Raw genomic sequence first — 22,054 nt, forward strand, 5'->3', positions numbered from 1 at the left:
CTCCCATCTTTATTCTTCCACACACTATCTACCACCACTACTCATCACCCTCTGCCACTGCCACCACACCTCCATTCTCCACTGCCGCCACCACCCTCCCCCCTCCTCCCCGTCCTTTCTCCTCTCCCATTTCCCTCCTCCCTCTTACCCTCCCCTCCCCTCCCCCCTGGCCCAACCGGCAACTAGATCGCCGGTTGCAACCAATTACCGGGGGGAGGGGAGAGGAGGAAGATGCGCGGGAGGGGGAAGGGAGGTGAGAAGGGAGAAGGAGGGAGAAGGGGAGGGAAGAGGAGAAAGAGGTGGAGGGGTAGCGGCAGCGGTGGAGGAGAGAGAGGTGGTGGCAGTGGCAGAGGGTGATGGGTGGTTCTTTAATAAATTTTAAATTTTAAAAACATCCTCAAATACATTTACAATGTCAAGTTTCTCACATACACGATTATAGTAAAATTTTAAAAAATGTCTCCAACAACATCTAATTCATACGAGCATCACAGATATTTTGTGGACAAATAACCTCACCGGAGGTGGTGGCACGGGGTAATGTGAAATGGCACTTGAAAACTAGTAGCTGAACCAGCCCACCAAGCTAAGGGACTTTCATTGCAAATTACATACTCCCTCCATTCCATGAAGATAGGTTTATTTTCTTTCTGTGTCTGTCCCAAATTATAGATTTATTTCTTTTTTTAAAGAGTAGTTAGTTTGCTATTTTACGTACATGTCCATATTTAATGTACATAATTATTATAAATTTTTGAATATGTTAGTTACCTTCTATTGACTCCAAATTGAAAAGTTTGATTTGTTTAGCAATTTTAATTTTGTTGTTCATTTTAGTCAAATATGTGACATTAACTAAATTGACTTTTGCATTGAGAAACTGAAGTACCCTAAGTTTCAAGAGCAATATAGTAATATGTACCTCTTACTTTGAATGAATGATCTAATATTAACAAGGAATATTTGAGTAAAGTACGAACAAAGAATAATTGTTGTAATTATATTAACTAAATTTCTTAATTTATATGAAAAAAATAAACCTATTTTTATGGGACGGTGGGAAATTAATATCAGTAGTTTTTAACATTTAGATTTGTGAACACGGAAAAATGTAGCATCACACATGCTGCTAGTTCCAGATTTGCAGACCACTTTGGCAACGTAGGGTCACTTCCAGCTGCTACGATGCTAACATCTGCCAACTTTTGGAGAGTCCTTCAATTAATCCAAATTTCACATCTGTGGCCTGTCTTATCTTGTACCCGCCCTGTTCCCCGATAACCACAGCGTCAATACCCCGCTAACTCCATCACTCGTCTCTCCTGTCATCCTTCATTTTTTTTTTCCGAAACGTTAGATGATTTTATAGATAGTGAATCTATACAGATTCAAGTAAAGACTTGAAAGAACATTACAATCAGTATATCCTAACACTGAGTGAATCTATACAGATTCAAGTAAAGACTTGAAAGAACATTACAATCAGTATATCCTAACACTGAGGAATCCAAAATTCCTGATCCTCTATCAATTCAAGCGCTTGCACGCTAAACCAGTGACTAATATGGTTACTATTCCAATTTACTAAACAAAAGGAGCACATGTGGAACAAGGACGGAAGGCTGTCGATATCCTCCAACAGAGTGACCATGCGCATATCCTGAACTTTCCTTTGCTGAATGAGATATATAAAACGGGAGATATATAAACACTCGTTGATTGCTTCAAATTCAAATCCCTTTCATTTCCCATCTCTTTCATCCCTAGCTTCCCCCATCTACTGCCTCATTGTTCTAGAGTTACTTTTCAAGCAAATTTTTCATTTCATTCTTAGTTCCAATTATCTCTATTTTCTAAGCAAATAATTTATTTCATTTTATTAATACGAAAAAATAAAATAAAAATTAGGAGGAGAACTGAATTTAACCTCCAGTACACGACCATGGAAAATGACAAGAAACTCCTCACAAATAAAAATTGGGATAAGTTTTAGAAATCATGCATTCAGCATCTGTCGACTTTCCAATCCCAAGTACAAACTTGATCTAGCCGAAACACCTTCTTGGGATAAGCCATCATCTACCAGAGACAAAGTTCAAGTTTGATGAGAAGATGGAGCTAGATAAATAATATTCTGATGAGCCATTTGAGGCACCCTGTATTGTGGACTTGCACCAACGGACATCACCAATCATGGACAGCAAAAGGAGCTTCAACCACATTTGTCAACAAAAAAAAAGATCTTTACAATCCTTACCTGAATGAACAACAAAATTGGTGCCCATAGATAAAATAGTACCCACACCAAAACCCAGAAAAACAGGATTTTGCTACCATGAATGCTTTCCATCATCATCAGACCTGGCCTAACATCAGCCAGCAAAAAAGGATCAAGACGATGCTGAACCAAATCAGAATGAATAGTAGAAGATCCAGGTATAAAAGAATCGAACATGAAAGTAAAATCAAAACTTTGGATCAAATGTAGTACTATCATCCTTGTTGTTACCGCAACAGTGTAGAATTAGGAGAAACATGATGAATCAAAGAATTCAAACAATCACACTGACTCAAATCCTAATCTACAGTGACAACGAAGTGTAATCTAGTTGATAAAACACTTCACATGTAACTAATAAATTACAGGTGCGAGTCATCACTATTGATCCTCATGAAATAAAAAAAAAAAAAAAAAAAGAGCCCGTAGCTGCAAGACCCTTTCCCAATAGGATCAGGATGAAAGTTTAGGAATGTAAACCTGCTTCAATTTATGATTTATCAATGAATCCTTTTTATCCTTAATTAACTTTAAATTTGGATTCTTACGGAAAAAAAAAAATCGGTTTCCACATAACCAATTTTATTGCAGAATGTACAGAACCCTAGCCACTTTTCTTACTTAAACACGTTGCCAAAAACTACTACTATCATCTCCTACTTGAACATTTACTGCTGTTTCTTGTTTGGTCTAGACGTGAAATAAATGACTATTGAAATATCAAATATACAATAATTTAATGACAAATAAGTCATTAGCACGAAATATAGATGACACACAAGATTTAATATGATTCGACTTCATCATCAAGTCTACGTTCATTCTTTATTATGAGAGAAATACAAGAATATAACTTAAATTCAAATCCAACCTTTGTATAATTTCTCTCACTCCATGTATAAAGCTAGTGTCACCCCTTTTGCGCTACTTTATAGTATGCCAATTCACACCTATTAATAAGCTAAATTAGTTGGTCAACACCCAAATAATAATGGGAAAAATTGCTAAGTCCTAACCTACAGAATAGGAAATAACTCATAATTTCTGAATTCATACAAATAGAAAATTATTTGGTTACTATATCAAGTAACTAAATAATTAGAAAGCTAGTTACTTCCATAAAAAAAAAAAACCTTCCTAAATGAAATTGTTAAGTTCTTGAACAAGGAATTAGGTCCTGCATTGGTTTGAAAGATAGAGAAAAAACGGTTAATATATAAATAAGGACCCGAGATCTAACAACTTAAATTTTTCGGTCAATGTTGAGTTCCCAACTTACATATTGGGTTTCTTTGATAGACTCTCTCAAGATTTTTCTCCTTAACAGGTGGTATCAGAGCTTTTGATTACGAGTCTAGACTACTCGTTGGCATCGGTGAAAATTCTCTCATTGGTGGTGGACTATTGGCACGTGGATTCTTCTTAGAGTTGGACCGATGAAAATTCTCTTTTTGGTGGTGGACTGAAATTCTAATTACAAGTCTGGGCTACACATGCATTGGCACGTTGATTTTTTTTAGAGTTGGATCGATGAAAATTCTCTTTTTGGTGGTAGACTGAAATACCATAGAGAGTGGTTGGTATTCGATCAGGTGCACTATGAGTTTGGTAGGGGATTCGATTGGTGTTAGACAAAGGAGTTAAGGATTGACAGGGGTCCGAAATCAAGTAGAAAAGTGGGTCTATGATTGTGACCTTAGGTATTAAGGTGAGTTTGCGTTGAGTATTAAAATGAATTTAAAGAAGAGGTTGTAAACTTGGGTTCAATATGAGGAGTTACTTATGAAGGAGGAGATTGTTATGTCCATGAGTAAGAGATGGAGAAAGAGCAGTTAAAATATAAGTAAGAAGAGGAAACCTAATAGTTTAAACTTTTGGATCAAGTTGGATTCCTAACTTATACATCGAGTCTCTTTGATGGGTTCTCTCGAGATTTTTCTCCCTACCATTACTAATCCTATCCGAATCATTAACTTTCTTCCTTCGTCCTTTGGTTTCTCTTCATTTCCTGCCTCTGTGTCGTGGTATTTTAATTGAACTAGTCAGCAGTTCAGTATGTTTCTTCGAACCTATTGGGTTGGTTCTACTTCAGGTGGGTTTTCTAAGTCTTTTTTTTTGTTACTAAAGTTTCTTGCATTAAAATGTTTAGAAATTTGATTATGCTGCACTTGCTGAATTTCTACAGTAAATTGAAGGATTTTGGCCAAGGCAAAATAGAGATTTGAATTTATAAATAAAAAAATTGTCACTTGAGTCAGTATATCTGTCAAATAGATTGAGCTCTTCTTACGGAGAGAGTTTTAATACAAGTTTGCTCGATAAGGTACGCAATTCTATAGTTTTGATTTTAATTTCTCCAAATTTCTAAACGAATTTAAACATTGGAATTTGGAAAGATTTAAGTAGCATATATATATATATATATATATATCAGGTAGATTTGTTAAGTTGCACAGTATATTTCGGGGTAATCACGTTATAACACTAGGAGTAAGGCGAGGGAAAAGTAAGTGGTTACAGAGAATAAATCAGTGCAATCAGGTGGTGGAAGTCGGAAGAAATGTCCTGTGATTTTTCATGTTGGCATGAAGAAGAAGAACAGACGTTGAATTTAATTGATTACATTAATAGTCTAAAAGAGCTGTTTTCTATATGTAAGCGAGTAAGTACTTTTCGCTTACTTTTAAAATTTGCATTAGCTGCGAGTAGGATATTCCCCGTCCATATGAATTTGCTTGTGATTTTTTTAATAAAAACAAAATTTTAATTGAAAAAACTAAAAAAAAACTAGCATATATATATATATGTATGTATGTATGTATGTGTGTGTGTGTGTATATCGGTATATATACATATATTTTATACAAATAGAGATATATACATATATGTTATATATGCATATATATACCCTATATACACACATGCACACGCATATATGTGTATGTGTGCGTGTGCGTGCGCGTGCGAACGTGCTAGTATGTGCGCATGTGTTATCCTTGCCTTTTAAAACTAAAATAAAAATTATCTACCCAAAGATTATGCATGTCCGCTGCTTGTGCATATGATATATTTGTGCGTAAAAGTAGAACATGCAAATAATTATTTTCTCATAAAAATTTGGTAGCATCACGGATATTGTGACTTTGAGGCTACATAAATAAACAAATATCTAAATTGATTTTCTTTTTATCTCCTGAGATTTTAGGAAAACCACATAATTATATAAGAAATAGGATGTGGATATACCTAAAATTTTAAGGATATAGGAAATGGAATAATGATCAATAAAGATGAATTGATAGTTGAGAATTATATGTAATCTTCAAAATCAAAATGTATGTGTTGCCATTGTCCTTTCTCTTAATGAGTAGATTGGGTACTGGGCTTTTACCAATCTTGTCAACTAACTAATTGATCAAATGTCAGAATCACAGTCTCCCTCTTTACAATAAAATTGTTATTAGTTATTAATTTCTCTCTGTTTTAACAACTTTACATCCTCTAAATTAATTGTGATTTACTTATACAAATTTAGAATTACTTTGCCTTGCACAATTCATGCGGTTTTCAACTGCTAGATTCAGAAGTCCTTAGGTTTCGTTTGATAAAATTGAATCTGAATTCTGAAATCTAAATACTGAAACAATTAATTGTTGAATTTTAAGCACTGAAAATAAATATATGAATATCTGAATTTTAATGCTAGACCTATTTATACTGTTTGATAAATATTTATAATTGAATGCTTAATAATTTTAATTTGGTAATTTTGCCTTTATATCTTTTCATTCAAAAAAGAAATAGAACCTACAATTTAATTAGCTTAAAATTGTTAGGTATGAAAATGACAATATTTATTTTTAAATCAAACTAATATAAAAGATGAAATATATTATATGAGGAGTATGGAGAAGAAGTAAAAGTCATTAAAAAGGGAGAAAAGAGAAACAGAAAATCGTTAAATAGAAAATATCAGGTTGTTTAATTAGATAACAATTTTGAATATAATTAACAAACAAGGGTAGATTTGGTAGATAAAATAACATAGTTAAAGCAATTCTATTGATTCTTATCAGAATTAAGTATTCAGTTAGGATTCTTATGCTGAAAAAAATATACATAAGTTCAGCAGATGGATTTTCACTTGTCAAACATTCAAAACATCTGAATGTCTGAAAATGTTTAGCTTCAGCACTTTTTTATGTTATCAAACAGACCCCAATTAGTCATTTAAAAATAACGGTTTTACTTGTTTAGTGCATTGTGTGCTACTTGATTATCCAATCATATTTGGGTAATCTATTTTTTTTGGGTAGAAATAAGAACTATAATAGTATATTTACATTTTCTGGTTAATTGGGTCTTTCCCAGCTAACTCCCAATGAATCAGCAAAAAAAAATAAGAGGCCCTAATCCCATTGGTGGTTGGTTACAAAAATAATTAAAGATGAGTTAGCATGAACAAAAATCATTCTACAACAAACACTAGTTATCAATGTCACCAGTTGCATAATATACATTCTCATAAACAACTTGTAGAAATAAATCTCTACCCACAGGCACCAACTCCCTTACGTGTGCAAAATGCAACAAGAAATTACCTATAAAATTTTTTAATTAACAGTATCATAAGAATAAAGTTATTAAACTGAAAAATCTTGAACAATGATAAAAATTGTTAGGATAAGAAAATATTTTCAAATTTGTGGAGAACTCTCAATTGAGAATTAGCAATAATTCTTTTGGAATTGATTAATGAAAGTCCATTAAGGCATCCATTATAATCCTTCCTGAGATTCAACATAGACCTAAAGTCATACATTTCTTTAATTTTTCGTACTCAATTCACTGAAATCCATTTCAAAATCAATAAACCTACACTTAACCTTTGATTGCTTATGTTTAGCATTTTTCAAATTTATATTGATGTTCAAGAATTAAAAACAGTGCTAAGGATAGTATCAATGATAAAAGTTTTTCTTAAAAACAGTTCAAGAATTTACGTGGCTATTCCATAAGTTTTTCTTATTTTCCTTTAAATATATGTCTTATACCTATTACTTCTTACCACAATAGGGAATTATATGAGTAAGTGGTAAAAGAACAAGGGCTGCATTGAGCAATACCCCAAAAATTAGGGAAGAATATTATTATTCGACGTTAGTAATTAACAATATTTAATTTTTAAGTTTAAATTTAAACGTGTATAGAACTTTTCTGGTTAACCAAGTTACTACAACAGTAACCACAACCATAGAATAAAGCAAAAGTTTATATAAGAGAAAAGGAAAATAATCCACTAAAACTTGGTGAATTTCAATAGAGGTGCAACTATTGCAAGAACTATTTGCTAAAAGGTTTTGAAGTTTACATCTACAAAATCTTCTGTGATTCTGCTTTGTTAGATGTTATGATATGTAGATTTTACTTGATAAATTAGAAGAAAAATAGGTTCCAATTAAGTAGCAAAGACAAGTCAGATCTATGTCAGAGGATGGTTGATATGAAAAGTTAATACAATTATAAGTGATGATGAATTCATATCCACAGTTTCATTAGTAGTAATTCTTTTAATAAGTTAGCCATGCAATTAATTATTTGAGTATAGAATTCTGGTAGCATCTGAGAGAAATTTGTAATTTTGAGAGTTATAAATGCAATAAATATCTAAATTTATACTCTTTATCCCTTAAAGGTTTAACAAACTAACTATGTATCCAAAACATATGAGGTATGTGTGTCTAAAACAAAGGGACACGGGAAATTTTTTTTTTTTTTTTAAAAAAAGGTTAGAAAGAATTGATATTTAGGAATTATCAATAATTTTCAATATCAAAGTTCAAGTAATTTTCTCATTCTACTTTCTCTTAATGGGTAGATTGGGTACTTGGACTTACCAATCTTATGGTCTAACTAATCGATCTCATGTTAGAATCATAATCTCTTTCTTTCTAAAGTAATTATTTCTCTCTCTTTAAGAAGTTTACATCCTCTAAATCAAATTTTAATTTACTTTGTTTATGACTCAAGAGGTATCTAATCTTGTGCTCCCTCCATCCCATAAAGTAAGTTTTATTAGGATCAATATAGTTGTATGTAAACCCAAAACAATAGCAAGATGAATCAAAACGTTTGCAGGAGCTATTGTTAAGAACAATGAATTACTACTCCCTCCGTCCCACTTTGATAGTCCCGTTTTCCTTTTTCGTCTGTCCCAAATTGTAGTCCACTTTCCAATTGAAGAATGTAGTTGTATTTTAATTTTTCTAAAATGCCCTTATTCAATGTAAGTTGTTGTTACTATAAACCTACCCCATTTAATAAGAGTTGATTCTTTTTTTACCATCAATTCAAGTTCCCATAAAATTGTACTCTATTTAATGTGAGGTTATTTTAGTAAAATAACAATCTAAATTTATTTTTCCAACAAAGTTAACTACTTTTTCTTAAACGGTGTGAAAAAAGAAATGGAACTATCAAAGTGGGACAGATGGAGTATTTCATTAACAGCATTTAACCAACCTGGCAACCAAAGATTTCGACCCCGCATTGAATGCCGGTCAGCTCATTGAAGATAAAAATGCATTGAACCCATATGAAATTTTACCATGAGTTCGATTAGGATTTGCTTCTCTCCAAGGTGCCAAAGGCAAGCATAACATCATTAATGAGATATAATAGTTTCTTTATGGTCAAACATTCTTGCCAATACATTCTTTTCATTTTGTTCTCGATTGTAATCTCTAATGAAAAATATATTCCATGGACAAAATCACCTGTTACGACGCATCTTGTAATATATTGGCGATGAGTATATAATGCAGTTTGAATAGTAAAATTTTTTGTGCTATGAATGAGTATACAGGTAAGGAGTACATGTATTGAGTTATCGAGGAAGTAATAATACCAAAAGAAGTTAGAGCAAAACTTAATTAAAAATGAAGTGAATTATTAATTGTATCACAAAGACCCTCTACTCCACGTCCCAATCATCTCTTGAAGGAATATGTACATCTAAAAGGTCGAAATAACAAAAGATTTAGACCATCACTATTAAATTTCAAAACTATCGTTTGTATTTTTCACGTGATAAGATGTATTTTATGGACAAAATAAGATAGTAAAAAGTCACAAACAAATAAATAAGGGAGTGTCAATAACATTTCTCTTGTTGCTATTTTGCATTTCTCTTTTCTTTTTCTTTCTCCTACTACTACAATACATTTCCTAATTTTATACCATTTGTAAGTTATGCAATGAAGTTTCCATGAATTGGCACATTAACCGTGGGCAGATTTTAACAAAATGACTATTACACCACTTCTGTGACGTGAAAATCAAGTGGGATTAAATTAAATTAAATTAAATAGTTTAGTTGCTGTATTGACAAATTTTTCCTTGTACAAAAGTTTCCCTTATTTTAGTTGGGGAACCTCAGCTGCTGCCGGCTATCGGCGAAGACCACCAGATTGAGTACCACCTATTCCTACTGATTTTGCTCCGCCAGAATCTTCAATTTCCCTTGAACCCAAAAGATTATATATATAGCAAAATGCGTTGGTCCCCTTTTCTGGGGATCCCACTTGTCATTGCTCTCATATCTTTTCTCTTCTTCAAGATTTTTCCGCTTAGCTCATTGATTGGCAGCCCACCACCATTACAACCTGTAAAGAATTTCTGGGTTTTTGTTACTTTTTGTTTTGGGTTTGATCAGTTTTTTGTTCAAAAAGATGCATAAAAATGCTGTCTTGATGTTGATTTCTTGTGCAGAGACTATTCAGTGCAGAAGAGCTGTCTTTTTACAATGGCTCTGATCCTCAGCTGCCCATATACCTTGCCATTGTTGGGTAATTAATTAATCTCCTTTTTTCCGGTTGATCAAATTTCTATTAGTTCTTGTGTTTTGTTGAGTTTTTTATGGTTGGTTTTGTTGTGAATTAATCAAAATCAGGTCAGTGTTCGATGTGACAAAAGGAAAGAGTCATTACGGTGCTGGAGGGGGTTACAATCATTTTGCTGGAAGGTATATTTATTTTACATTTTGTGTTTCATATTCTTGATTTTATAATTTTCTATGTTGAATTAGTAGTTTTTCAAATTGTTACTGTATTATCCAATTGCATATTTTGGCTCCAGTAGTCAATCTGTTCAAAATATTCAAGTGTAGAAGCTGTATGAGATTGATGCATATGACATTTTTAATATGTTTGAATTCGCTTTGCTACTGTTCTTGGTCTGTGTACTAAGACCTTTCGCTCTGAAAATTCTTTTATGTAGGGATGCTTCTAGGGCATTTGTTTCGGGAAATTTTACAGGTATATAGTTAAGTAACAATTTAATAACTTTGTTGCTCTGAGGTGTACACGTTTGTAAGTTGAGAAGGCCTTTGATTTGAACAGTGGTCGTGGAAATTTAGCCGCTAGGTTATTGATGTGGTGAGTTAGGCGAAACAAATTTTGGCATTCATTTGATCTGCTACTTGGTAAGATACTGGAGTTCTGCAATGAATTCTGAGTCTAAATTTACAATCTGTATGAGTTAGAATTTAACCCAGAAATGTAAATGACTTAGGGAATGGAGGTTGGAGTTGCACATAAGGCATTTACAAAGGGCATTGTTTTCAATTGAGCTTGACTTTTCTCATATTATTTTACTTTTCGGAGACATAAGTCAAATTCTTATGATTAAATTCTCATTGCAGAGATCAGTTTGGAGTAGTGATGTTGTTCTTTCGTGTCCATAAAACTTCAAAAGCAAAATGCTTTTGTTGTTATGTTTGTTGTTTATACTCTAGAGGATGGTTACACATTTTGTTTCAATCATCCTCGATAGTCTTGAAAAAGTTTTAGTTCATTCTGTCTATATGTAAGTGTGTTTAATAATTATGAAAAGGAATTTGTTGATTACAATGATCTGACCACATTAACAGAATTGCTACGTTAGTCCAAGGCTGTCATTATGGCAAATTAGTCCTATTTCTTTCCTATACATCATCTTTTTCTCATCAAATATTTGAATATAGATTCTTGAATAGTACTGGAGGAGTAACCAGGATGGGTATTTATTGAAGTTACTAATGTGTGTGACACCTGTAGAACACTGTATTCCAAAGTTCATTTTGTATATATCCAGCATGGTTGCATGCATATGCTATAACTTTCCAACTTATTTTGGCCAAAAAAATTGATGTGATGTTTCTTTAGGCAAAATTAGTGCACACCTGTTGCCACCAAAATTGCAGGAATTTGGGTGGTCTGCAATGGCATCCATTTTCCATTGCATCACTACCACTGAATTTTGGGTGTGAAATTCTTATCTTTCCTATGCTCAATTCCAGTTTTTATTTCTTGTTGATTATTGCTTGAGTTACTTGTGCGCTTCTTTTCCTTTATGTGAATTACCTATTATTTATGCTCAGGGGATGGACTTACTGATTCACTGCAGGGTCTATCCAGTCCTGAGGTAATCCAGTGTACTTTTTTTGCACTTTTCTCTTTTTGTGCTGTTATTGTGATTGCTATGTCTACATATTATCTATTTGTGTGTCAATAGCTTTACAGAACTATATCTTTTTCAAAACCAAGAGTCATTGATTAAGTTATATCTTTCTTAATTGGTTATAATTTCAATGAAGTTGGCTATTGGTCTTGTGAGTTGGTTTTCTTTTGGTTGTGTTAATCTTTATGAACTTATCTCCTATGCAGTCCATCTGCTGACCTTTTAACAACTATTTTGCATAACAATGAAGTCGCTATACTTGTACTAGTTGCAGTTGTCTGCACAGCTTGATCTGATGACATCTATGAATATAATGGAGTTTCCTCTACTAATCACTGTAGATGAGCTTGATGGTTATCTTGCATTTTCATTTTTGTAGGTTAAAAGTGTTGTTGACTGGCGTGATTTCTATTTCAAAACTTACATGTAAGTAATGCATATCAATGCACTTTTAAATTTACATTTTGGCAGGAAATACTATCTCCCCTTGGTGCATCTCCCTCCCTTCAATGAGCCTTTCCTTTCATAATTTGGTATAGCTTTCCCTTGTCTAAACTTGACGAGGGCTTCAGGGAAGAGATGTTCTCAGTAGATATAGGATTTGGGGCTCCATAAAAATGACACAGTTATATAGTAAAACATCTGGTAAAAAAGATCTGAATTCTGCTTTAAGCGAAAGTTCATTGCAACTGCAATAATCTACTGTCTTTTCGTACATTAGTACCAGACATCTAACGCTGCTTCTCATACTGTGGTCGTGCGTGCAACATATTTTGTATGATTCTTCTCATCCCCTAATCAACCATGAATCTCTCCCATCTGCAAACCAAGATTCTTTTTCCCTTTCGTGTTCGAATAAGATAAGATATTCTAAAAGTATTAGCCTTTCTGTAAATCTTTTCAAGCTTGTTACTTGATTGAGCCAAGTGTACTAGAAAAGTTCACCTGCAATTTCTTGGAGGGTCCCTAGCATTGTTTGCAAAATCAGTTCAGCCAACTATTTCCAGTCATACATACCTAATCTGTCTGTGTACTGCCAGTCATGATCCCCCCCGCTCCCCCCACCCAAAAAAAAAAAACCAAATTCGGAAAAAGGTTTGAAATGATAGAAAATACTTATTTCAACATGTTTGCCCTGACAGCACGCTTTTTCTATATCCTGAGGAGTGAAAAATGATTCTGAGTTAAAAAAGTAAGAATTAAGGACTCGAAGATTGTGAATATGGATTTAGAAAAAAATTGGCTGTCTCACTAGGATTGTTGATAACTCCTATTTGAAAAGTTTAGGTTCATAGGACTAAGGACATTAGAGATAGTTGGTAACTAAGATGTCCTCTTACTAGATATGAGGAATTTCTGTCAGAAACCTATATGGACCACCAAAACTCCCAGAGGAATTGATCATTTTACATGGAATGCAGCGAGGGATAGCCAGATTACTAAAATAGATAGTGGAATAAAATATAACTTTTTGATATTTTATTATGTGTAATAAGACAGGGGAAGCACATAGTACCACGTAACTCTAAGATGGCAGCTTATTGTCAAAATTTGGTGTTTATTCTGCTTGGGATATAATAACTAGAGGAAAAAATCTGGAGAGCCCTTAAACTATTGTCATTGTCAACTTTTGGCCCCTCATCTAAAATTTGTTTCCGATTGATCCTTAAACAATTAAAAATGCATACTTTGAGGACTTCCGATGACTTTAAGCACAAATCTGACCGGAATTAAAGGAGAACTGAAGATGAAAAGAAACCATCCAAAACTACAGCAGCCATCAGCAGCAGCAGCACGAGTGCAAGTCCAGGAAAGTAGCTATTCAGGTGGGGGTGGAAGTTCAACGGGAAGTGGCAGCTATTACAGCACCATGGCGAGTTGCAGCTCTGCAGGAGGAGGAAGCCAAAGCAAAGGGAAGATGTGGGTTGATGAGTCTGACCGGCAAGATGATGAGCACACTATCAAACTTATCACTACACAAACCCCATCCTTATGCACATTGCGCGTGAACAGCAAACCATCCGTCTTGAGGCGGTTATGCCGCACCAGCCACAGGGTAAAGGAGGCACGTGTTGGTCCTTTGAATCTCCAAAATGCTTTCCAACCTTTGTCCACAGCAAACCCCGCTCCTTGCAGAAGCTGAGAGTAGACTGAGTTAATGGAAAACTCCCCTTTAGACGAGTGCTTCCACAGAAGTTTGTCTTGAGTTTCGCTGTGGCCTAAGGCCAAAATGCCGCTAGGCTTCGACAGGATTGCGTCTGGCAAATATTGCCGTAGCACCCCCAGTCCCAGTCATTGGTCTGAAGCCAGTAGTCGTGAATGCTTTTCCCCAGTTCCGCTTGATCCAAAGAACGGACCACACAGGAAGCCAAAGGAGCATCTTCGAGCCATTTATCCTTCCAAAAGGAAGCTGTCTTCCATCCCTGATTCTTCTGCAATTTCCGATGAATTTAAGCACAAATCTGCAAAACATGAACAGACAAAAATGCCCTTTGATTCCGGTCAGATTTGTGCTCAAAGTCATCGGAAGTCTTCAAAGTATGCATTTTTAATTGTTTAAGGATCAATCGGAAACAAATTTTAGATGAGGGGTCAAAAGTTGACAACGATAATAGTTTAAGGGCTCCCCAGGTTTTTTCCTCTAATAACTATGAGAGCCTACTCAATGGCTGGGAGCTTAAAAGTCAAGCCGAGTGCAGGAATATATAGTTTATAGTCCATGCATCATTTATGAGGACCATCTAGAGGAATCAGAATAGACAGGAAGTGAACAATATTGAGAATCCATGACTGATATTAGAAACTTTGCTCTCCCTTCTCCCTTTGTAAAAAATTTGGATGTCTTTCCAAGAATTGTTTCCAATTTCCTTGGACAGAAAATTTGTTATTTAAAATATTCAGTCCATTTAAACATCTTATCTCATGCACAAAAAGATGTAGTGGTCTGTGTTCCTACCTATGCTGTTTGTTCTGTTAATTCATCTGAAAGAGAATATTGTTGCTCTTTCTTCAAGGTAGACTAAGGAGAGTTCTTTTTCAGAGAAAAGCATTTAGAGAGTACTATCATTCCAGATAATACTAAAAAAAATGCTTGATGAATGCACCATCATAGTGATGATGTTTAAGGTGAAATTAGTCATTCCCTCATCAGGATCTTTAAATTGACTTGTTGCATTTAGAGTAAGATATTTTTGATAATGGTATGCATCCTTTTAGTTTCCTTTATATATAAAGCTAAGGTAACTCTTGATTTTAGATGAAACCTTTGGAGAGAAGTGCTAAAAGCATGGTATTCATCAAAGTTGGACTGAATGCTGCAATGCACCTTTAGTAAAAATATAATGGTTAGATTGGATTGGGACTGTTATGTAAACTATGATTCAGGGAAGCATGTTAATCCAGCTGGTAGGTGCTTCAAAGGATTTAGTATCTCAGGCATCATTCATGTGTTCATAAAATTGAAGTTTCTATTGTATAGCAGTAAGACCATTTTTGCATGCTGTAAAGGGTAGTCTGTTACCTCAATAACAACTTAAAGATGATTGTTTATCAGGATGTTAAGGTGGATGTGTGCTATAACAAGTATGGCATTTTTGTGCTAAGGTAACTACATAAAAGTAACTAAACAATTAGATAGGATGAAAGAATACCGTTCAATACTTTAGTTACTACAAGGAGTAAGGATTACTGTTAAAAAGTAAAAGAGTAGGATTAGATGTCTAGCCAAAGCCTGAGAGAAAGGTAAACAACAATAACATAAAATTGAATAGTTAAAAAGTGTTTGATAGAAATGTGAATTCAAGAAAATTATGGACTTCAGAAGTGGAAGAACAAAATCAGTAACCAACTCCTACAGTAAACAAGTTTGGCAAACAAGTTTTTGGCCAAGTTCTTGTGCTACAAGTTTTTTAACAACTTTAGCTACAGTAACCTCAAAATAATTCTTAAAGTTTTTAAACTATACATTTCAAAATATCCAAAAATTTACACGCTTCAAAAATTTTCCTACAACTTCTACAGTAGGCTACAATACAGTTTTAGACAAACACCCAAAAAACTCATTTGCCAAACGGGGTGGGCTCAATTCTGCCATATATGCAAACATGAAGCATTTAGCATCTATGTAGTTACCTGGTCTTCAATGTGGTAAAACTTTTCAAATCAATTTGTCTTCTGAATCAGAATAGTTTGATGGTCCATCTTCTGGTTATGGGTTTTGAGAAAGAGACAACATTTGTTAGTTCTGGACTTGTTCCAGCAGGTATTGGTAAGTAATGCTATGTTCAGTTGCCCAATCTACCCAAGTTTCTTCCTGTTAATGAAATTTCAAGAAGCATAGGATCATATGGTTCAAAATGTTCAGATCCTTGTATTTGATAACATTCGTAATTGTGGAGTTCTGCAATGCTAGACATTTCCAGCTTATTGCCATCTCTGGGTTTTTGGCTTAAAGACACACACTAGCTTTTTGATATCCAGTATTTTTCTTTGAAGCTTGTTACGTCATATTTCATCAGCCTTTGCTTTACCATTGCCAGATATGTTGGTAAGTTGGACGGTCGCTACTATGATTCCAAGGGCAACCCTACTAAGTACTTAAAAGGGGTAGAAGCAAAGGCAGCTAGAGGAGCACAGTTATTGGAAAAACAAAAGGATGAAGAAGCTAAAGTGCCTAGTTGCAATTCACGGTGGAGTCAGGATGAGGGTTCAGAGGTGAGCTTTGCATTCTTTTGTTTTGTAATATGTTTACAAATTAAAGAAAAAAGTGGTAAAGAGAAGAATATGTCAGTTTATCTCATGTCCAAATAGATTACATTTCTGTGATGGATAGTGCGGGTACTGTTACCAAGTATAAGATCTTACCCAGCATATAGAGATACAACTTTCCATCTTTGATGAAGGAAATAGGAATATTATAAAATGAGAAATCAAGGCAAGAGTGAAATGTTGGTCTTTGCTTTGTAGTTCAACAGATTAACGTGTCTACTATGTACTAATAAAGGTTGCATATTCATTTCACGCGTAGTGTGATATGAAACTAAGTGCAAGAGTATTGAACTGTCATGCAGGCATCTACGGTTAATGTTGTCGGCTAATTCTTAGCTTCAATCATTCCTGTCAGGTTTGGTGTGATGATGGCTACCCGAGGCTAGTTCAGCGACCAATAGAAATAGCTTTGACTGGGAAAATGAGCAAGCGCTGCGCATGCTACAAAGAAGATGAACTTGAACAGGCTGGATTAGAAGTTTATGAAGGATGCGATTTTTTTGCAAAGAAGTGTAGGATATAGAAACTGTAAATTACTATTCCTTAAATGTTTGCCATGTACTTTAATGTAGTTTTAGAAGGGGAATACGTCCCCATAACAAAGAGAGAGAGAGAGAGAGAGAGCTGTTCTGCTGGATATTCTTGTACCTGTTTTACAGTTGATGCTTTTGGCATTGTCATATTGGTTTGGTTTATTAATGAGTTGAAATTGCTGCTCTTGACTAAGTTGTAAACGAACTGAGTTCTGGTGGCTTGACATTTTTTATACTTGTCGTCAAGTTTTTAAGTGTAAATTGTCATTTCGTTTTCGTCAATATTTAAAAAAATCTTGAAGATTTGAGCTCTAGTAGTAGTAGATTCTGAGTTGCTTGTTTCACATTTATCAGTAGTAATAGGGTCGCCAATTTGCTCTTTTGTTTGCTGGGGTTTCAACATCATTGTCTGGAGTTACTAAAATGAAATCCAGAAACAGAATAAAACAGTTTCTCCAGCTCTTGGATTCTAGGCTCTCAAATGGACTAGCATTCTATTTTGAAGATTCCTTTGATTGATTTAGCACAAAGGATCTTCTGTCCCACTTTTTCTTATCCTGATATCTATTAAATTGTCATGTATTTTTCATAAAACATTCTATTTTAAATCTTTTTCTCATCCTTTTAAGTTCCGACAATTACTTTCAAGGTAGAATACAAAAAATAAAAGACTAAATAACAATATATAATAGAAAAATAAAAAATAACAGAAAATTCATTCAAAGCCCATTTTTTAGTTAAATTTTGCTCTTTTTTTGGCCGGATACGATAGATCTACACAACTCTATACTAAGGAGAGGAGGGACCTGAAGAGGTTCAAGAACAACCCGAAAGGGACTGAACCACCACCAACTCAAACGGGGACCTAAAGAGGTTCAAGGACAACTCGAAAGGGACTGAACCACCATTAATCTCAACGGACACCCGTTGACGACATTTCCAGAAAAGCTTGGATTTTTTTAGAATGTAGGTAAGGAGATTTAATCCCTTAATCTACACCCAAGTAAAGTTTTAAAACTCTCTTGGTGGCCAACTACTTTAGGAGTAGTTGGTTGTAATCTTTTATATTTTACTCCGTTAGTAGTGTTAGAACTTAAACCGATAAGAAAAGAAATTAAAATGAGATATTTATGAAGGATAAATAGCAATTTAATAAATGTTAGTACAGGAAATGCTAAAAAAAAAAAAAACACAAGATTCTTTGCCGAGTCAGTTGCTACGCTAGACAAACGGATAAAACTAACTCCACCTTCCCGCCAACTTCCCATCTCTTTCAGGATTCCACAGCTCTCCCTCACAATGAGAATCCTTCAAGACTTGACCTGCAACAACCCAACCATAATCCGATATCACCATTTCCCACTTTCTTTCACCCTATTCAACTCTCCATCCTCTGCTCGCACCATCATCCAGACCCGGTGGAAGAAAAAACCCGCCAACACTGCCCAAACCCGCCTCCATGCCCGTACTCGGGACCCCAAATTGGACCCTCTCACAGCCCATTTTGTCAGGCTCAGCCGCATCCTCAACCTTCACCGTCTCGTTTCAGCCCGAAAACGGGGACCCTTTGTCTCCCTTCAGCTCCTCTCCAGGTGGGCTCCGCACGTTGGCCTCGATACAATCCCTGTTGGAGCGTTTCTCCGGAAATACCCCCATGTGTTCGATGTATTTACTCACCCGATTCTGAGAAATGTGTGTTTTAAATTTAGGCAGGAATTTGTGGAATTGTTGAAGGAAGAGAACGATGTTATACGTGGACTTGAATTTGAGAGTGTGATGAGAATAAAGAAGATTTTGATGATGTCTGTTAATGGCAGTATTCATTTGCATGCTCTTAGATTGGCTAGGAAAGAATTGGGATTACCTGAAGATTTTCGTGAATCGATAATTCAGAAGTATGATCATGTTTTTAGGATGGTAAATTTAGAGGTTGTTGAATTGGTAAGGGGAATTAGTTACAATTCTGGTCCTGATGATAGTGACGAAAATGAGAGGTTCATAGGTGTGGCTGAGGTTGAAAAGTGGAGGGAGAAAGAGTATAGGGAGAAGTGGTTGAGTGAATTTGAGGTTAAGTATGCATTTCCGATGAATTTTCCTACAGGGTTTAAGAAAGAAGCTGGGTTTAAGGATAAGCTAAGGAACTGGCAAAGGCTTAATTATGTGAAGCCATATGAGAAAAAGGAGGTGGTTCGGGTGCGGACTTGTGGTGGGGTTGAGCGGTATGAGAAGCGGGCTGTGGCAATTATTCATGAGTTATTGTGTTTGACCGTGGAGAAAATGGTGGATGTTCAACATTTGGTACATTTTAGGAAGGATCTTGGGATTGAGGTCAATTTACGTGAGCTTGTTTTGAAGCACCCGGGGATATTTTACATGTCTACTAAAGGAGATACTCAAATGGTTTTCCTTAGGGAAGCTTATAGTAAAGGATGCTTGGTTGAGCCAAATCCAATATACGATGTGAGGAGGAAGATGTTGGATCTTATTCTGTTAGGACCTCGTTGTACCCGACGACTCAGGACTGAATGGGAAGTCAGTAATCAGGGACAGGACGTAATTTGCACTGAGAGCAGAAGGAAAGTCAGTGATGAGGAACAGGACATAAGTTGCATTGAGAGACAAGGAGAGGCAAAAGATGGTGATTTTGTCATTCCAATTTTGGAAGATTTTGCAGACTGCAGTCATCAGAACGGACACCAATGATTTCACTGATGTAGTCAACAAAGAGCTAATTAGGCAGCAAGAGAAGGAAATGAATTGGAAAGACAGGTACTGACAGGCAAGTCGGATGTAGTATGTGAGTTTGTACCTAATCAATTGCCAAGTGGGGCTTCTCCTCCATAATTTTACGTGAGGGTAATTGCCCTTTGCCATATGTCGTGACGGCTGCTAAGAATCTATCTGACAGTGGTGGGTGCCATTATACTTGACCTTCCTTGCTTATTCCACACCTCTTTTTATGTTTTAGCATCCTACTTTATATGCATTTTTTTTCCTTGAGCATGTCTTGATCTTTGTAATTTTTCACTTTGTAAGATCCCATGCTTTTGTGAGAGTGACATAATTCCAGTGTTTAATCCTGGAAAGGGAACAAAATAATAGCAGTGCACAGAATATAATCTTCTTGTTCGTGGTTCCTGAATGGCAAACAAATTTTTTCACAGTATTTAGCTTTACACCTTCTGCCATTTGGATGACCTTCTTCCTATTTAATGATTGTTATCCACTTGCTAGATGAAATAAAAATTTCACCTCCTTCCTATTGAGCATTGAAGAGTGGGTTGAATATTCAAGATTAGAAATTGCTCTTTTCAAATATTTGACCAATGATAGCTTCAAGTTTTTACCATCCCATTCATCTGAATCACTGTGGTTAAATGCATTTGATGGTTCTTAATTCAGAAACATTTACTCATTTATCCAGAAATGTCTAAGATGGTGGTCATTCTGGTGGCTGAAAATCTTTTGGATGGATGGTCCTTCCTTTTCTTTCTATACTCTGTGTCACTTTCCATGTGTTTAGGCCTCGAGGTAAGTCTTTTTTCTCTGTGTCCTCATTTCTCTTTCATATTTCCCCTCCATTCCTGTCTGTTTCATAATTTTTAACTCTGCTTGCTCTTTCCTTTCTTATTTTAGATGTTAGTATGTGCCAAGTATTCTGTCTATTGTCTGATCTATTTGTCCATTTTCCTTTAACATTAGCAAGTAAATACTTGACATGCTTGTATACCTTTTTATTATCATTTTTGCAGGACAAAATGGCAGGGTTGCTGTCAGCGAACGAGCTAGTTTTTAACTTTACAGAAGGTTAAATCAACTATTGCCTATCGTAGTGTCACTGGAAAAGCTTTACCGAAGGTTGAGTCAAACTATTGCCTATACTAACGTCACTGGAAAGCTAAGGGCATTGATGGGGGCTGTCGTGTTGGCTTTCTGAAACTTATTTGGTTGGCTAGATCGCATCCTGAATTTGTTCAGATTGGTCGAGCTTGATATGGCTACTGAAGGCTAATTTCAGGACGGTTAGGAAAATTTGAGTATGGGCTGCGCGTATGCTAGAAAGAACTTAAGCAGGCGGGATCAAAGGTCAACCGTTTGAGGAGGATATGTTAATTTTGCAAAGAAGTGCATATTGGAAGTGGTAAATTACTTGACCTTTTGGCACAACAAGTTTTTAAGGATTTGACAGTGAGAGAAGGGAGTGACGAATGCTGTTTTGTCTACGGCTTTGGTGATTGCTGATTGCTCTCAACTGTGGTTCTCAAATTCCTGACTATAAAAGGGTTTACCTTCAAAGAATGTGCCTTGAGGTGCCAGGAAGCTAAACGCATGCTGTATTAGTGCAAGTTCAACCATCACAGATGAGGATGCACCGTACAATTACCACATTTGGGTGCTTCGATGGTGCTAAGAACATCAAGGTCCATTATTCTATTAGAAGTAGCACAAGCCACTTTGGAAACTGTCACTATCTGTGTGATTAGTTTTCTAAATCTTTTTTCCCATATGAACTGCAGATACAATCACTTTTCAGTGAAAAACATATCTACCTTGCACTACCGTTTTTGGTAACTGCTGTTGCACTTCTACAATTTACGTAATTGATTTTTACAAAATTATATTACCTTGCTGGAGTGGGAATGGCAACGGGGCGGGTTTGGGGGGATTATCCCTCCCCCGTTCCCTTGCATCCCCCGCCTCCGTCCTCTTGCCAAAAATTTCCCCCCGCCCCCACCCCACTTCCCCCGTGGGTGGTAATTTGATTTTTTTTTCTAGAAGTTTTTATTCAATATATCAAAATTGAATTCAAAAAATAAAATAAAATACAGAGTTGAAAAAAATGAAAAAAGAAAAATGAAACAAGAAAAGTGTTGACATAAAACACTAAAAAAAATTAAGAAACTCAATTAGATTGTATGGATACCATTTGGGAATACTCATAGAATGCATAACATGTTTGTGCCGAATATCAACTAAG

The 22,054-nt window shown here is 35.3% G+C and overlaps 2 protein-coding genes across 3 annotated transcripts; both read left to right on the forward strand.

The window, feature by feature from the left end:
- Positions 1-9,712: 9,712 nt before the first annotated feature.
- LOC113770493 (membrane-associated progesterone-binding protein 4) lies at positions 9,713-17,277 on the forward strand. The gene is made up of 8 exons (XM_027314963.1): positions 9,713-9,944; positions 10,049-10,125; positions 10,230-10,301; positions 10,556-10,593; positions 11,697-11,740; positions 12,156-12,202; positions 16,315-16,489; positions 16,899-17,277. The coding sequence occupies exons 1-8, from the start codon at positions 9,831-9,833 to the stop codon at positions 17,064-17,066; spliced, it is 735 nt and encodes a 244-aa protein (XP_027170764.1). The 5' UTR covers positions 9,713-9,830; the 3' UTR covers positions 17,067-17,277.
- A 1,025-nt stretch (positions 17,278-18,302) lies between these two features.
- LOC113770492 (protein ROOT PRIMORDIUM DEFECTIVE 1) lies at positions 18,303-21,627 on the forward strand. Of its 2 annotated transcripts, XM_027314961.1 has the most exons (3): positions 18,303-19,986; positions 20,501-20,607; positions 20,829-21,627. In XM_027314961.1, the coding sequence occupies exon 1, from the start codon at positions 18,376-18,378 to the stop codon at positions 19,777-19,779; it is 1,404 nt and encodes a 467-aa protein (XP_027170762.1). In that variant the 5' UTR covers positions 18,303-18,375; the 3' UTR covers positions 19,780-19,986; positions 20,501-20,607; positions 20,829-21,627. The 2 variants fall into 2 exon arrangements, with proteins under 2 accessions (XP_027170762.1, XP_027170763.1); XM_027314962.1 differs by lacking the exon at positions 20,501-20,607.
- The last annotated feature ends 427 nt before the right edge of the window (positions 21,628-22,054 follow it).

This window comes from Coffea eugenioides, chromosome 5, assembly GCF_003713205.1.
Source record: "Coffea eugenioides isolate CCC68of chromosome 5, Ceug_1.0, whole genome shotgun sequence".
NCBI classification, from domain to species: domain Eukaryota; kingdom Viridiplantae; phylum Streptophyta; class Magnoliopsida; order Gentianales; family Rubiaceae; genus Coffea; species Coffea eugenioides.

Excerpts from the sequence above, each read along its gene's own strand:
- LOC113770492 (XM_027314961.1), top strand. The coding sequence starts at position 18,376 with ATGAGAATCCTTCAAGACTTGACCTGCAACAACCCAACCATAATCCGA.
- LOC113770493 (XM_027314963.1), top strand. The coding sequence starts at position 9,831 with ATGCGTTGGTCCCCTTTTCTGGGGATCCCACTTGTCATTGCTCTCATA. Across the intron at positions 9,945-10,048 it reads GCCCACCACCATTACAACCT|AGACTATTCAGTGCAGAAGA; the intron begins GTAAAGAATTTC and ends TTTCTTGTGCAG. Across the intron at positions 10,594-11,696 it reads TGTTTCGGGAAATTTTACAG|GGGATGGACTTACTGATTCA; the intron begins GTATATAGTTAA and ends ATTTATGCTCAG.